This window comes from Lithobates pipiens, unplaced genomic scaffold, assembly GCF_037356315.1.
Source record: "Lithobates pipiens isolate NorthernLeopardFrog02 unplaced genomic scaffold, aLitPip1_a1.2 Scaffold_10, whole genome shotgun sequence".
In the NCBI taxonomy this organism is placed as follows: domain Eukaryota; kingdom Metazoa; phylum Chordata; class Amphibia; order Anura; family Ranidae; genus Lithobates; species Lithobates pipiens.
The window spans coordinates 35191992-35208803 of record NW_027507686.1 but is presented as its reverse complement, the minus strand read 5'-3'; the positions used below and the strand labels follow the sequence as shown (position 1 = coordinate 35208803).

The window sequence follows — 16812 nt, the reverse complement described above, 5'->3', positions numbered from 1 at the left end:
TGTGACATTTCTTGATGAAGAGCCATCAGGATAATTTTTATTATAAAATATTGATCAGATCGAACAAGACTCAAAACCACCCAGAAAGACAACATCCAACATGGAAATGTTCAGCTATAAGTGTCCAGTCTGTAGCAGGGTGTATTTATTTATAAATTGTTCAACGTTCTCCCCCTGCAGCACTTTCATGGCTCTCCAGTGGATGGTACTGCAGTTCTCTGGTTTTCCATCTGAATGGCTTAATTCTTCTTTGATATAAGAAAGCCACAAATCTGGGGGGGGAGAGAGAAACAAGAAAAAAAAAAAAACTGATTAATTTGACTGCTATGCAAATACAGTGTGATATAAAATATTGCAACCACCATTTTATTCTCTAGGGTCTCTACTAAAAAAAAATGTATGTGTATATATATAGATATATAGATATAGTGGCAGAGCGTCCCAGAGAGAGCCAGGAAAAGTCCTGTTCGGGGGTTTATACATCTCCCAGGCTCCCCTCGTACACATTCAGAAATCTCTGATCCATGATCCAGTTCGGGTCTTGGTCCTCTTCCCCAGGCTAATTTAAGCTCACCTGAGCAGACATCCTCTCTCTGCCTGGGACATAAAGACAAAGTTGGTCTGTGAAGAGAGTAAGGTTGGTAAAAGCAGTTTATGTAGAGACTGACAAGCGGTAGGCTTGTTCAGCCTGGTAGTGAGGGCCTGCAGATTGTATAGTTAGAGCCGAGCCACGGCTAGGATTTGGGTTTTGTTATTTTTTTTGTCCTTTATTTGTTTTCTGGAAGACTGTACAGCACCTGTATATGGACTTGTATTTAACACAAATAAACACATCACTGTTTGTCACGTCATCACTGGATTTGGTATCTGTGCCTGAGAAACTGCTCATCCCAGGGAGCTTTGTACCCGCTACCTGTCCCCCAGGTTACATATGGTGGAGGCTGCGACCAGCTGTAGTAAGTTACTACTTAAAAGGCCAGTTACCTAGAGTGACTAAACATGGAGGTAATCATAAAACAAAACAATTCACGATATCTAACGCTGAACTACGGCAAGCCAATGCTGCACAACAGCAAACAAACGCTGCACTGCACGCTGCACAAAAGCAAGTAAACGCTGAACAGCGGCAAGCCAATGCTGCACAACAGCAAGCTAATGCTATCGCACAGGAGCAATCGCAGAGGCTGTTTGAAGAGCTAGCCACTGATGCAAAAGCGGATAGGAAAATCTTGGCTGAGGTTGTGGAGATGCTAGCACAGCGGTCACCTGCTAAAGTTGATGATGTTGGAGATAAGCCCCCAATCATCCATGTGAGGCGCTTTCTTTCCAAGATGACTGCAGATGATGATCCAGAGGCCTTTCTGCTAACGTTTGAATGGACCGCTGAGAGGGAAGCTTGGCCTAAAACCCAGTGGGCAGGACTGGTTGCTCCCTTGCTTTCTGGAGAATCGCAGAAGGCCTACTATGATTTGGAATCATCAGAAGCGGGTGACTATGAAAAGGTCAAACGGGAAATCCTGGCACGACTTGGTGTCACTCTGGCAGTTCGGGCACAGCGGGTCCACAGCTGGTTCTTTCAAGGCGAGAAGCCCCCAAGATCGCAGATGTTCGATCCAATTCACCTGGTGAGGAAATGGCTACAGCCGGAGTCCCTGTCTGGGCCACAAATAGTGGAGCGTGTGCTCACTACCAATTCCCCTGCAGAAGTGGGTGAGTCAAGGAGACCCCAAATCGGCGGACAACCTGGTGGAACTCGTTAAAAGGTACTTTGCTACCGAAAACCTGGTCACCAGCCCTACAACGGCACGGACTTTCCACCCAAAGCCACGGTCTCCCCAGGCAACCGGTAAGAATGTCCCAGGGGAAGTGGATGGTAAATATGGCAAGGAAATAGGGGGGGGGGGGGGGGGGAGGAGGAATTTTGGTGCCAGGACTGAAGTTTGGCATCCCAAACAAGGGAAGCCACTGCCTGTCAGCAAACCAAACTGGGGAAATGTCAGGTGTTTTCGTTGCCAAGAACTGGGACATGTTGCAGCAAATTGTCCATTGACAGATGAACCAATGCAGTGTGATTTATCTATTAGAAGGCAGTCTATGTTTGCAGCTGTTTCATGTGCTGCAGCACCAAATATGCGAAAACCAATGTGCCAAATGTCTGTTAAGGATAAGCCTATTACAGCCTTGCTGGACTCTGGAAGTCTAGTGACTTTAGTTACAGCTGAAATGATTGAATCTGTGAATTGTCATGCTAAAAAAAAATTGCTGTGATCTGTATACATGGGGATACCCGGGAGTATCCTATAACCACTGTTCGGTTTAAAACTGGCTTAGGTATGGTGACCCATCAGGTTGGACTTGTCCCCCACTTGGTGCATGAGGCCATCATTGGTAGAGACTTCCCTAAGTTTTGGGAACTGTGGGATCATCCCGACCCGGTCACAGTACCTGACTTAGTGGCGGAGCCAGAACTCCTGGCCACTACTGACAATGTGGGTACAGGGGGATTCCCCTCAGCGTTCCCCCAGGTTTTCCTCTATCGGTTATGGCAGAACTGGAGGAGTCTGAGGAAGTCCCCACCACCAGTAGAGCTGGACAGCCCCCTGTTGAATCCGAGCCTACGTTGGAGTTTGCTGACCTTAATGTGCACAAAGAAAATTTTGGTACTGAGCAGAGAAAAGACCAGACCCTTGCCAGGGCCTGGGAAAATGTAATAGTGATCAATAAGGTACGTGTCGAACCAGGGGACAGGCCCTGTTTTCCTTATTTTAGCAGCAATGAGGATTTACTGTATCGTGTATGTAAAATGAATGATGAAGTGGTTGAACAGTTGGTGGTCCCTAAGCCATACAGAAGGGTGGTGTTGGAACTTGCCCATGGGCACTTGCTAGGAGGCCATTTAGGGGTAGAAAAAACAACCGAAAGGGTGTTGCGCAGGTTTTATTGGCTCAGGGTGCAGAAAGATATTGAGAATTATTGTCAATCCTGTCCTGTGCATCAGATTTCAGCCCCACTACCCCACTTCCGAAGTCCTTTAGTGCCCTTGCCTATTATTGAAGTGCCCTTTGAGAGGATTGCCATGGACCTTGTGGGTCCACTCCCCAAGTCTGCCCGGGGTCATCAGCATATCCTCGTAATCATGGATTATGCTACCTGTTACCCTGAGGCAGTTCCCTTATGCACTACATCTGCTAAAAACATTGCCAAAGAGCCATTTATGGTGTTCAGTCGGGTGGGCATCCCTAAAGAAGTCCTTACAGACCAGGGTACCCCATTTATGTTGCAAATAACTAGGGAGCTGTGCAAGTTGTTTAAGGTGACACAGTTGCGAACCTCAGTGTACCATCCTCAAACAGATGGCTTGGTGGAATGCTTCAATAAGACGTTAAAGAACATGTTAAAAAAAAAGGTAGTTGACAAGGATGGGAAAAACTGGGACTTCCTGATACCATACTTGATGTTTGCCATCAGGGAGGTTCCCCCAGTCCTCTACGGCAGGGCTTGACAAATTTGCTTGGAATCTAGGAGCCAGCTCGGTAACGGCGATCCGGACCTGTCCCTGGCCTGACATGGAGACGAGTGAGGGGAAGATAGCGCTGCCGCCCCCCCTGTCTCCAAGTCATTGCCCATAGCTCTTAGCGGGACATGTTATTTATTTATTTTTTTCAAATGACAATTTTTTTTTTAATTGCATTTTAGTGTAAATATGAGATCGGAGGTCTCTCTGACACCAGATCTCATATTTAAGAGGACCTGTCATGCAAAAAGCTTGACAGGTCCTCTTAAATATGAGATTTTTACATTCCTTGTAATAAGAATAAAAGTGACAATTTTTTTTTTAAAACAGTGAAAAAATAAAAAATATTTTTTTTTTTAAACGTGCCCTGTCCTGCCCGCATATGAAAGCGGTGTTCAAACCACACATAGGAGGTATCGCCGTGATCGGTAGAGCGAGAGCAATAAATTCTAGCCCTAGACCTCCTCTAACTCAAAACACGCAACCTGTAGAATTTTTTTAAACGTCGCCTATGGAGGAGATTTTAAAGGGTAAAAGTTTGTCGCCATTCCATGAGCGGGTGCAATTTTGAAGCGACATGTTGGGTATCAATTTACTCGGCGTAACATTATCTTTAACAATATAAAAAAAAAATTGGGCTAACTTTAACGTTTTATTTTTTTATTAAATAAATTATTTTTCCCAAAAAAAGTGCTCTTGTAAGTCCGCTGTGCAAATACGGTGTGACAGACAGTATTGCAACAACCACCATTTTATTCTCTAGGGCAGTGATGGCGAACCTTGGCACCCCAGATGTTTTGGAACTACATTTCCCATGATGCTCGTACACTCTGCAGTGTAGTGGAGCATCATGGGAAATGTAGTTTCAAAACATCAGGAGTGCCAAGGTTCGCCATCACTGCTCTAGGGTGTTAGAATAAAAAATATATATAATGTTTAGGGAGTTCTAAATAAAGGGAAGGAGATAGGCAGGCAATAAAAAAAACAGACAGAGGAAGCTCCATTAGCATTGCTGGTTGTCATACCAACGGCTACCACAAGAGGGTGCCAGATTCCAGAAGGAATCATAGGACCGCAGAAGGCCTCAATTACCGGCCGCCGGCGGAACGGCCCGACGCGATCACGTCGGGGGGGGGGGGGGGGGTCCACGGAGAAAGGATACCCCCAGCTGTGCTGCCCCAGGCACCAGTTTGCTAATTCTAGTCGCAAATGCGACCTGGCGCCCAGGTTTTGTCGAGCCCTGCTCTACGGGGTACTCTCCGTTTGAGTTGCTTTATGGGAGACACCCTCTGGGACTTTTAGACATAGCCAAAAAAAACTTGGGAGGGGGGAGCAGACACCCCATAAAAGTGTCATTGAGCACATCGCTCAAATGCAGGAGAGGATTGCAGCAATCATGCCGATGGTAAAAGAACACTTACTGCAGGCCCAGGCAGCCCAACAGAGAATATACAACAGGGGGGCCAAACTCCGGGTTTTCTCACCTGGTGACAGGGTTCTGGTGCTAGTTCCTACTGTTGAAAGCAAGTTCCTGGCTAAGTGGCAGGGTCCCTTTGAAGTAATTGAAAGGGTTGGGGGAAGTCAACTACAAAGGTGTACCAACCAGGAAAAAGGAAGCCTGAGCAGGTTTACCATGTAAACCTGTTAAAGTCCTGGAAGGATAGACTGGCGTTAACTGCGAGGTCCTTCCCGGTAACGCCTAAGGGTACTGAGTCCCCTATAATCCCTGAGGTCACAATTCCAGATACCTTGTCCTGTTCCCAAAAACAGGAAGCTAGAGTTCCTGATAAGGAATAGAGAGAAATTTTCAGAGTTACCTGGCATGACTTCAGCAGTTCAGCATGATATGGTTACTGAACCTGGGGTACGTGCAAGCTCAAACCGTACAGAATTCCTGAGGCGGGGAGAAAAGACATCAGCAATGAAGTTTAAAAGAATGTTGGAGCTAGATGTTATTGAGGAATCCAATAGTGACTGGTCTAGCCCCATCGTGTTAGTCCCAAAACCGGATGGCACTTGGAGGTTCTGTAACGACTTCAGGAAGCTTAATGCAGTGACAAAGTTTGACACATACCAAATGCTCAGAGTAGACGAACTTATAGACCGACTTGGCAAAGCTCGCTATATTACCACTTTGGACTTGACAAAAGGGTATTGGCAAATACCCCTGACTGGTAGCGCCAAAGAGAAGACTGCATTTGTGACCCCAGAGGGTTCATTTCAATATAAAAAAAATGCCTTTTGGGTTGCAAAATGCCCCCGCAACCTTTCAGAGGGCCATGGACATGACCCTAAGACCCCACTGACGATATGAATCAGCCCATTTAGATGACAGTGGTATATAGCACTGACTGGGAGTCTCACTTGCCTCATGTCCAGGCTGTCCTTGATTCCCTCTTTAAAGAAGGTTTTACGGCAAATCCAAAAAAAGTGCCATTGGTCTAGAGCAGTGGTGGCGAACCTTGGCACTCCAGATGTTTTGGAACTACATTTCCCATGATGCTCCTGCACTCCTCAGTTTGGTTGAGCATCATGGGAAATGTAGTTCCAAAACATCTGGAGTGCCAAGGTTCGCCATCACTGGTCTAGAGGAAGCCAAGTATTTGGGCTACACTATTGGCCGTGGTGTCATAAAACCTCAAGTGAGTAAAATAGAAGCCATTCAGGAGTGGCCACGTCCTGCAAACAAGAAGCAGGTCAGGGCCTTTCTTGGCATTGAGGGGTATTATAGAAGATTTGTTCCAAATTTTGCAACTATAGCTGCCCCTCTGACAGACCTGACGAAAGGTAAAGACTCTGTAATGGTGAAACGGTCCTCAGTAGCAGAGGAGTCTTTCCAAGTCCTGAAGAAGGCGCTTTGTGCACAGCCAGTACTGTACTCCCCCCCAATTTCTCCAAAGATTTTTTGGTTCAGACGGATGCGTCTGATGTGGGTATCGGGGCAGTACTATCGCAGGTACACAATGGGGAAGAACACCCTGTGGTGTACCTAAGCAGAAAGCTCAATGACCATGAGAAAAAGTATGCAGTCATTGAAAAGGAATGTTTAGCCATAAAGTGGGCCGTGGATTCGCTCAGGTACTATTTGTTAGGGCATCAGTTTGAGTTAGTAACTGACCATGCTCCCCTGAAATGGATGGCCCAAAAGAAGGAGACTAATAGACGGGTGAACCGGTGGGTTTTGGCTCTACAGGATTACTCCTTCACTGTAAAACACAGGCCAGGTGTTGAGATGGGGAATGTAGATGCCCTGTCCTGTGTTCACTCCTGTGGGGCCACAGATGTTCCAACCCTAGGGTTGAAACAAGGGGGGAGGATATGTGGTAGAGCGTCCCAGAGAGCCAGGAAAAGTCCTGTTCGGGGTTTATACGTCTCCCAGGCTCCTCTCGTACACATTCAGAAATCTCTGATCCATGATCCAGTTCGGGTCTTGGTCCTCTTCCCCAGGCTAATTTAAGCTCACCTGAGCAGACAGCCTCTCTCTCTGCCTGGGACATACAGACAAAGTTGGTCTGTGAAGAGAGTAACGTTGGTAAAAGCTGTTTATGTAGAGACAGACAAGCGGTAGGCTTGTTCAGCCTGGTAGTGAGGGCCTGCAGATTGTATAGTTTAGAGCCGAGCCACGGCTAGGATTTGTGTTTTGCTATTTTTTTGTCCTTTATTTGTTTTCTGGAAGACTGTACAGCACCTGTATATGGACTTGTATTTAACACAAATAAACACATCACTGTTTGTCACGTCATCACTGGATTTGGTATCTGTGCCTGAGAAACTGCTCATCCCAGGGAGCTTTGTACCCGCTACCTGTCCCCCAGGTTACAATATATATTTAAAAAAAAAATCTATAATAATAATAATAATAAATGTTTGGGGATTCTAAGTAGTTTTCTAGCAAAAAAAAAAAAAAATAAGAAGATTTTAAGTTGAAACCAACAAATATCAGAAAAGGATTTAGGTGGTTAAAAACGTCCCTCATTTACACACCGTGTATTCCTTTTATTCTTTGATCTAAAAGGACAAATCGTTACAATGTTTATACTTAAGTTCTACTGCTAAAGAATGTTGTGATTCTTGGCAGACCTCCCGTTTCCTCCCCCTTCTTTTGACGGCTGTCGCAGAGCGAATTCTTTGCATAGATAAATACTTTGTCAAGATCGCAAGGGGAAAAAACAGCCACTTCCTTTGCGTATATTAAAAAGGTCAGTGACAGCGTTCCTCACCAGACCTGACAACCATTTCACAGACCTAGTCTCGGGAGAAATGGTTTAGTTGTTTTTGATAAATAGGCCCATCCAAGATATGTCTGCACCCTGCAGTCAGTTCAGAATTCCAGCAGCTACAGTCTAGTGTCCTTCCCTCTGGTCTGCCATGTTTTGGGTGGAGCTGGATAAATTCATTCATTGTCTGCCAGAATCCTGTCTACACTACAATGGAGTGTCACCAAAGCAGGAAAATTGGGTAATATTTCTGAAAACAATTTTCACAGAGAACTCACCAGGGTTTGTAGAGCCAAATTCCCGCAATGCCCGTTCATAACACTCCCGTAAATTTGCCATCTTGCTTTGTTCCTAAGAGGGAAGAAAAAAGGCTGATTAGTGATTGGCTGGGTAAGAACAGACCTGAGTAGCTGCACCAATTTCCAGATCATAACACACACCTGCTCTTTCTCAATGTCAATCATCTTCTGGAAAAACTCCTCGGAGAATGGGCGATTCTCATGTAAGCTAGACAGAGAGAGACGGGAGTGAGACACTTCATTGTGATCAGTCAGAATATTATCCAATAACACACTCCTAGTTCTAGTTACCAATCCTGCTTAAACATGGTCTCTTACAAATAAAGCGTACAAGAAAAAAAAAAAAAAAAAAAAAAAAAAAAAAAAAAACATGAGCTGCCAAAAAATGTGATAAGAATGGAAACCCCCCATAAAAAATAAAAAAAAATCTGTTAATTGGACATCTGCCACAATCACTAAACATGTGTTCTTCACATATGATAACAATTAAGTATAAGAAAGTATTCCTGCGCCTAATCAAGGTAAAGGAAAGAAACCGTACTGCTGCACACACTGAAGTGGGGTACCTGAACCCCTGTGGAGAAAACTAATAAAACAGAAGTAGTGGTGCGCTGTATTAGGACAGGAGGTCCAGCCTTAAAAAGGTAAAGCCACTAAAATTGTGCACATATTTTTTAAGCACTAGCACCTTATGCAATTTTTTTTCTGATATAATCGCCACTTTTTGCACAAGTGTAACGGACATTTTCTGATAATTTTTTTTTTTTCTTTCGCCGTTGCATTTGCATAGTTTTAACATTGTTTTAGAGGGATTTTGCACTTACATTTTATTCCCTCAGCACTGGCACTTTATGCGATATTTTGGATGCAATTGCCACAGTTTGTACAGTAGAACGGATATTCTGTTCATTGTTTTATCTGCATTGTTTCAGCATTCTTTATGGTGTAGATGAATTTTGCACTTATTATTTTAGTATTGATCTTTTTCTGGCACTGGCACTTTATGCGATTTTTGGCAGCTATAACAAATCGCATTGGGAAACACTGGTTCTAAATACTTTGATTGTGTTTTTTCTGGATTTTTCACTTATATTTGAATATACCTTTGATGTTATAAAGGAATGTTACAGTGCTCGAGGGTTCTCTACCCCCATAAAAGCGCACACTGATCTATATATACGTTCTGTCTTATGTGACGACAAACTAGCTTCTTAATAACCTTATATCATTCAAGTGCCTATACAGCCCACCAGCCTTTAAGGCTGGACCTCCTGTCCTAGTACAGTGCACCACTACTTCCGTTTATTAATGATAATAATTAAGACCCCCTAATGAAGTCACGTGGTCAGTGATGATACATGTGGGGAGGAGCAACGGCAAGTTGTATTCAGTTTATGCCGGATCTATTTTAGTTAATTCGATTGCGGTTTTAGAAGTATTTAAACGTGTGAGTGTAAGGTTTGTTTCTTAATAAATTAATTGGGAGTTCTTACATACTACATTATGGCAGTCTTTATGATCTTGGGCTCTGGCTAGAGATTACTACTGGGATATTGATGCGGCTAATTGCATATAGAAAGAGGAGAAACTGAAGGAGCCGAGTGGTGACCATTCCCTAGTCTATACATCTGATTGCCCGACATTGGGAAGCAGGCATTTGTAGACCTATGCTATAGGTCTAGGGAACAGGTATGGGGCCACCCTTATTTATTCTTGCATAGATTGGTGGAGCACTGGAGAAGATACAGCAGCACTTGGATTTGGATCTTAAAACTAAATCGATAGTGTCTTTCTTTCTTACAATTTAAAATATCACTTGGTGAAGGACATACCTGTACTGGTTTTCACAATCAAGAAGCCAAAGCGAGTGGATTATTTCACACATTAGAAATATACGATTATTGAATAGCGATTTGGATGTTCCTGCACTGGATTAGATTGTATTTATTTATGAGCACCAGTTATTAAAGCAGAATTCTACCAAACAGTGGAACTTCCGCTTATTTGCTCCCTCCTCCCCCTCCAATTATAAAGTGCAGCGTGTTTTGCGTATGCACAGTAGGGAACCACCTGTGAAGCCGAAAGGCTTCACTGACAGTTTACCTTAGTGGAGATGGCTACGGCAGCACCCGATAGCCGATCTGAAGATCAGCCGGGGTTTCCGAGATTGCAGGAACCCTGGACAGGTAAGCGTCCATATATTAAAAGTCAGCAGCTACAGTAGTTATAGCTGCTGACTTAATTTTTTGTTCCCCCCAGACTGGAACACCTAACTTTTATTCATTGTATGGTCTCACATAGTATCCATTTATTGTGTATATTGATACATATTAGCAATATCACAGCAGCGCAACACTTTCCATTCTTAAATGGTCTTTTACAAAATGCAGAGAGAATGAGAATCTATATTTACTTAGGTCTCCATTCCATATGGCCCATTGCTCTGCTCACCACCTGGCCATGCTGTCTACTGTGGCCCATTGCTCCACTCACATGGCCATATGATCTATTGGGACCCCGGAGTCTGCTCACCGCCAGGCCACGTCATCTAATGTGACCCAATGCTCTGTGCAATGCCTGGTCATTCCATCTAATGTGGCCTAATGTTCCTCTCACCTGCTGAACACTTTCTTGGCTTTCTTGTATCCCTGAGTCCGGTAGGTCCAATCCAAATATTTCACCTTCATGGTCTTGGTTACTACTGGGTTTAAGACAAGTTTCTGCAGGAAACAGAATTATTAGGCCCCTAAAACTTGACCCCCCCCCCTCCCCATACAACTTAACAAATAACCTCTGAACTCAAGGGCAGCACATTTTACCTGGTACAAGGCCTCCGTGTCTCCTGCACTCCTCTCTTTCTCACTCCATTCCACCATTATTGTCCAGAGAGGTGGACTGTCCTGTGGAGAACCAAGACACATACTGAGGTTACAAACACTGAGCCATTCCATGTGTCTGCTGAACAATTCCTTCCAAAGACACCAACCCCATGAACAGAGAGCTCATACCTTGGGCTTCACTTCTGTAAATGCCTTCTTAAACACTTGCTCCACATCCCCAACCTTTACAGCGATAAGAACCTCCAATCTTATCCTCCATATGTCCACAGATGAGCCAAACCTGTCAGTGGCCGCAGAGGATACATCTATTGCCAATTCCATCTGCCCAAGCTCCACTAGGAGTGAAATCTAAAATAAATCAAGACATAAAAATTACAACTCAAAAGTAAAACATCACAGAGTGCCAATCTATATTAAAAAAGGTAATACCCCTCCCCACTGGCCTCTTTACATTTAAACCACTCGCCACCCCAGTACATCTACTGCGGCAGCTGCAGATACATTGCTGAGAACATACGCACTAGCATGGCCCCTGGGGGCACACATTGGTTGCGATCCCCTGACCGCTGTGTCTGGTGGACACAGAGGATTGCAGCGGCAAGGGTATCATGTAAATCTCTATGGGCATAGCAAGTCAAGAATGGCTTCCATTCATTACTTTTTTTTTCCTTACTATTGCAATTTTACAATTTTTGCATACTGTCACCAGTCAGCATCCCTGATCATCGCCACACCAGTCAGTCATTCTGATGGCGCTGTACTGCACAGGTGACTGTATGAAAAAAAAAAAAAAAAAAAAAAAAAATACTTTAAATTGAATTTATTTATTTTTTTAAAAAGGACAGAAAGAATAGTCATAATCTATGGGTAAAGGGAGGGGAATTCCCTTTTAATACAAACCTACTTACATATAAAGAATGATACTCAGTTCTTATAAAAAGGGATTCAGTCCTTGCACTCACCCACTCCTTGTATCTCGCTGGTGATAATAAGGCTGCTTCATGTGCTTTGCCGTAAGCAGACAGTAGTCTCTCCATCCTCTGAAACCAGTAGATAAATTTATTAAACCAAAAGCTGAAGAGCTGATCTTGGATTTGGGTGTAAAAGGTTCACTTGCCATGACAGCACATCTCTACTTAAGACCCAGAACCATGAGAACATTCTCAGACAATATCACTGGTACAACAAATGTGATCCAACCATGAAATACATATATAGAGAAGAGAAGACCAACAACACAACAAGGGATATGACAGATGGAGGGACAGAGATCTAGAATGGGGGGTGATGGATGGAGGAGCAGCCATCTAGCACATGAGATGGCCTGGGGATTGGCATAGAGCTAAAATGTGAGACATGTTCAAGTCTTTACTTACCTGTTGTTTCAATTGTTTGCTGTTGGTTTTACGTTTGTATCTCTCTAAACAGAAGGTGATGTACAGATCCCACATGGATTCTACAGGAAGAGAAGAAGGACATATCTATACACACCAGCCTACTATACACTCTACAGATCATATCATTACAGAAGAGATTTCAGACCTGTGTGGAGAGAACTTAGAGCCGTCTCATACACTTGGCTGCATCGTTCCTCTTGTCGCGCAGCTTCCTGGACTTTTGCCTGTTTGGGCGTGGACTCTGCTGGTAGTGGAGCTTTGATTAACAGTTCCTGACGTGCCAAGAAGTCCCAGGTGACAGGATCATCCGCGTGGAGTGTCTGCAGGCTGAAGAATAAGAATTTCATTCATTACAAAGAGCTGACCAACTGTTGTAGATGCGATCAATGTTGTAGACTCCATTCTGACCCAAATGGATCCTACATCCCCAATAACACCTACAACTTGACCAACTGGAACATCATCCTGATCATCATCAACATAAACCAACTGACCACTATAGTAACAAATAACAGTACAAAGCTTAACCCAACCGGATGGCAAACCTAGAACAGCCTGATCAGGATACCCACAATAGCCTGACCAAACTGAACCCTATACCCACCATCATAACAACCTAAGCCAACTGGATGGTACACACCTACAACAGCCTTACCCAACTGTATGGCAAGCCTGAACATACCACACACACACACACACACACACACACACACACACACACACACACACACACACAGCAGGCTGACCCAACTGGACCTTGCACCCCCAACCACACTTAAAACAACCTGACAAGATTGAAACCTGCACCCTCAATCACACCTACTACAGCATGACCCAACTAGATCATACAACCCCAATCACACATACAACAACCTGACCATACTGGACCTTGCACCCACCATAAGAACCTGAACAGGACGATACTAATGAACAACCCAAAACCTATTGGTCCCTATAACCCCAATCGCACCTACAGCAGCCTGACCCAACTGGACCTTGCACCCCCAATCACACCTTAACAACCTGACCCGACTGGAACCTACACACCCAATCATGCCTACTACAGGCTGATCCAACTGGATCCTACACCTCCAATAACACCTACTACAGCCTGACCCAAATGGATTCTACACCCTCAATCTCACCTATTACAGACTGACACAATGCACAATGGGATCCTACAACCCCAATCACACCTACTACAGGCTGAATCAACTGCACACCCCCAAACTACATAACCACAATTCTGTCCAAGATTACATTTTTACTTTATTTCCGACAGACCTCTATAGTAAACCTTTTCAGACAGGTATATGGAGGCTACCACTGCAGACCCCTCTGAAAATGCCAGCTGTATGACTGTCAAACTGATCTTGTGACATCAACACTACTTAAATCACTGACCAAGTGCAAACATGCAGTTCAGAAGTTCAAGGCTTGTTCTGGATAAGTGAAGTACTGAACCCATAAAAGGTCAGGTGGTTAGCATTTTCAGAAGGTAGTCAGCGCATTTCTGTGAATGCCTCACCCATGGGGTCTATAAAGCTTTCATAAGATGGCAGCCCGGACTGTGCTGGGATCATTTGCTCCGATCAGAACATACAACTAGCAAATAGTACCTGAATCAGACTTACTCAGATAGGATCTCCTTCTGCAGCTCTTCTAAGAACTGAAACTTCTTCGCAATCGTCAGCAGTGACAGGTGGAACTCGGCCCCTGAGAACACAATGATATATTAGTCACATGACAACGATCTCTTGTCAAGTTCATCCAATAACCCAGTGTTTCTCAACACCAGTCTTCAAGGCGCCCCAACAGGTCGTGTTTTCAGGCTTTCCATTATTTTGTACAGGTCATTTGATCAGTTTCCGTGCCTTAGTAATTACCACAGCTGTTTCATCTGAGGGAAATCCAGAAAACATGACTTGTTGGGGGGCCTTGAGGACTGGAGTTGAGAAACACTGCAATAAGCTATGCTTACCTTTTATCTTTTCCACTGCAGCTTTATAAACCACCCGGGCCAATTCTCCATTTAAGATGGCGTCTGAGTATCCAGCTTCACCCTGTGACATGATAACACAAATAATAGTTCAGACACTCTGCCCACACAGTGAAATCGCACTCTATGACCCCTCATGACAACAGGGTCCTCCCTGCATCCTATAGCTACATGAAAAGTTGGTCATCCCTGTACTCCCCGCACTCCTCCTACAGCTTCGCGCCAGCGAAGCCCCTCCCCGCACTCCTCCTACAGCTTCGCGCCAGCGAAGCCCCTCCCCGCACTCCTCCTACAGCTTCGCGCCAGCGAAGCCCCTCCCCGCACTCCTCCTACAGCTTCGCGCCAGCGAAGCCCCTCCCCGCACTTCCTAGATGATATGACGTCGCTATGAACAAATCTCAAAATTGGCTGTCACCACCCACCTCCCCAAATAATGTCAGTTCAAATAGTCCCTCTTTCTTTTATACCAGCAGGACTGCTGCGTGAGAAAGGGAAGAGGGGTCAGTCAGTAACCACTGCTGGGTATTAATAAGGGTAACCAAACACAACTCCCCAATATGTAGAAAAAAACATGGCACTGCTCAGCCTTACAACATCCATCTTGGCTTTGTCCAGCATTTCCTTCTCATTCCTCTGTTTTTCAGCGTTCATCAGCTCCATCCGGAAATACTAAAAGGAAGACAAGGTATGTACCATTTATTGGAAATTGTGGCCATCTTCAAACATATATTAACAAAACCACACACACTTTTATATGACACACACACAGAGCAAAGCTGGTGGGAAAACCACTACAGTAAAAAGGGTTCCCTGTCCAGAACATGGGTTGTACTAACCTCTTGGTACACCTTGGAGGAGTCCGGGTGAAATCGGAGTGCTCGCAGGAAAAGGTGTCGGGCGCTCTCGGTTGAAAGCTGATCCTCGAACTCCCACTTTGCCGCCATTATCCACAGCGCTGGAGAGAAGGAAAAGATGGGGTTAGCATGTACGGTCAGACAATTATAGCAATCCTCCATCTCCAATCTCTGCTCCTACCTGGTTTATCTGAGTGGACAGCCAGCAGGGAGGAGAAGATTTTACTCAGCTGAGATCGGCAGTTCTGAAAACACCAAAAACAGGAAATTCTGAGACATGAGATCACACCGGGAGTAGACATGACTTGAGGACAAGACAACCCACCCATTTCTTGCAGAATGCAACATGTGACATCCAGAGTTGGAGGTCCTCCTGGAACACAAGAAACACAGAACTGACATGGCAGCACTGAAAGAGAGAACTGGAGACCAGCATGACTGCACAGGGGACCCAAACACCCAACACCTACCTTCCATTTGTTGGTGGCCCGGCCAAACAACTGGTGGATCCTCTGTACAATGACATATTCAATCTCATCCTTCTTAAAGGAGTAACCAATCCGCTGAGGAGAAGAGGACACGATTCACCATGGATATAGTGACACTGCTCCCTAAACAAACAATCTCCACTGCCCGTCCACACCCTGTATATAGTGACACACCAGGCCCCGAATATACAAGGCCCCATACAAAGCTCTACTGCATAGCCACACCCTGTATGTCTTGACACATGGGGCCTCATACAATCTCTCTTGATATGTACACCCTCACATGGGTCAGCTGACGTGTGGGCAGTTCTCATGCGATCACCGACCCCCCCCAATCACATCTATGGAGGTGAGGTACTGTGGCTCACCTGACGCCTCTTCCTTAGGAGCTCCAGGAAGTTGATCTCATACTGCAGAGAGAGAAATGATCATTAGATTCCTCATACCTCACTCTGATATACTCTTACAGTAGAAGCCTCATTCAGATTACTATACCGAGCAGTACCTGTACATAGCCAATGAAATCCTCCTTTTCCACAACCCTCCTCTTCAGTTTGTACTCCAGAGAAGTCCTCTTCTTAATGACAGATCTGCAACATCAAGAATAATGAGGTAATCGCAGGAGATCCAGAAGAAGGACATTTACCTGGTGAAGGGGAGTCCTAGAGAGAGGTCACTCTGCCCCGGGTGACTGGGAGGTCTTCCGGAGGGGACACGCTCTGCCCCCCCCAATGACAGGGAGGTCCTCCAGGTGGGACGCACTCTGCCCCCCAAGTGACAGGGAGGTCCTCTGAGGGGAGACGCTCGTCTACCCCCAATGACTGGGAAGTCCTCCGGATGGGATGCACTCTGCCCCCCAGTGACAGGAAGGTCCTCTGAGGGGGACACGCTCTTTCCCCTCCCCCCACGACAGGGAGGTCCTCCAGGGGAGTAAATAGAGGGTGTAGAGTTACAAACAGATATATAGTTGTGGTAGGTTACGAAAAGGTAGGGGTGGGCTGGCCTCTCTCACCTGACCTCCCCCCGGGTGAGCAGGCCCACTCTCTCCAGCTGTTCTAGCTCGGGGATTAAGTCCTCTACCCGGCGCTGTACGAACTCCGCCATGCTGCTTCTCTATGGGGGAACATGTGACTCCCCTGGTCAACGCCCCCTTTGCGCTCTATCACCCTTACTTCCGGTAATTTCTATCTATGACATGCACTCT

General features: G+C 45.2%; 1 protein-coding gene across 1 annotated transcript; it reads right to left on the bottom strand.

The window, feature by feature from the left end:
- On the bottom strand, nt 1–16781 carry UTP6 (UTP6 small subunit processome component). The gene is made up of 19 exons (XM_077453934.1): nt 16621–16781; nt 16114–16198; nt 15977–16018; nt 15591–15683; nt 15446–15493; nt 15302–15365; nt 15103–15221; nt 14858–14935; nt 14249–14330; nt 13902–13983; nt 12413–12594; nt 12247–12326; nt 11833–11910; nt 11039–11218; nt 10850–10930; nt 10647–10750; nt 8172–8238; nt 8010–8082; nt 1–272 (listed from the first exon to the last, which is right to left on the bottom strand). The coding sequence occupies exons 1-19, from the start codon at nt 16710–16712 to the stop codon at nt 115–117; spliced, it is 1788 nt and encodes a 595-aa protein (XP_077310060.1). The 5' UTR covers nt 16713–16781; the 3' UTR covers nt 1–114.
- Nucleotides 16782–16812: the final 31 nt, after the last annotated feature.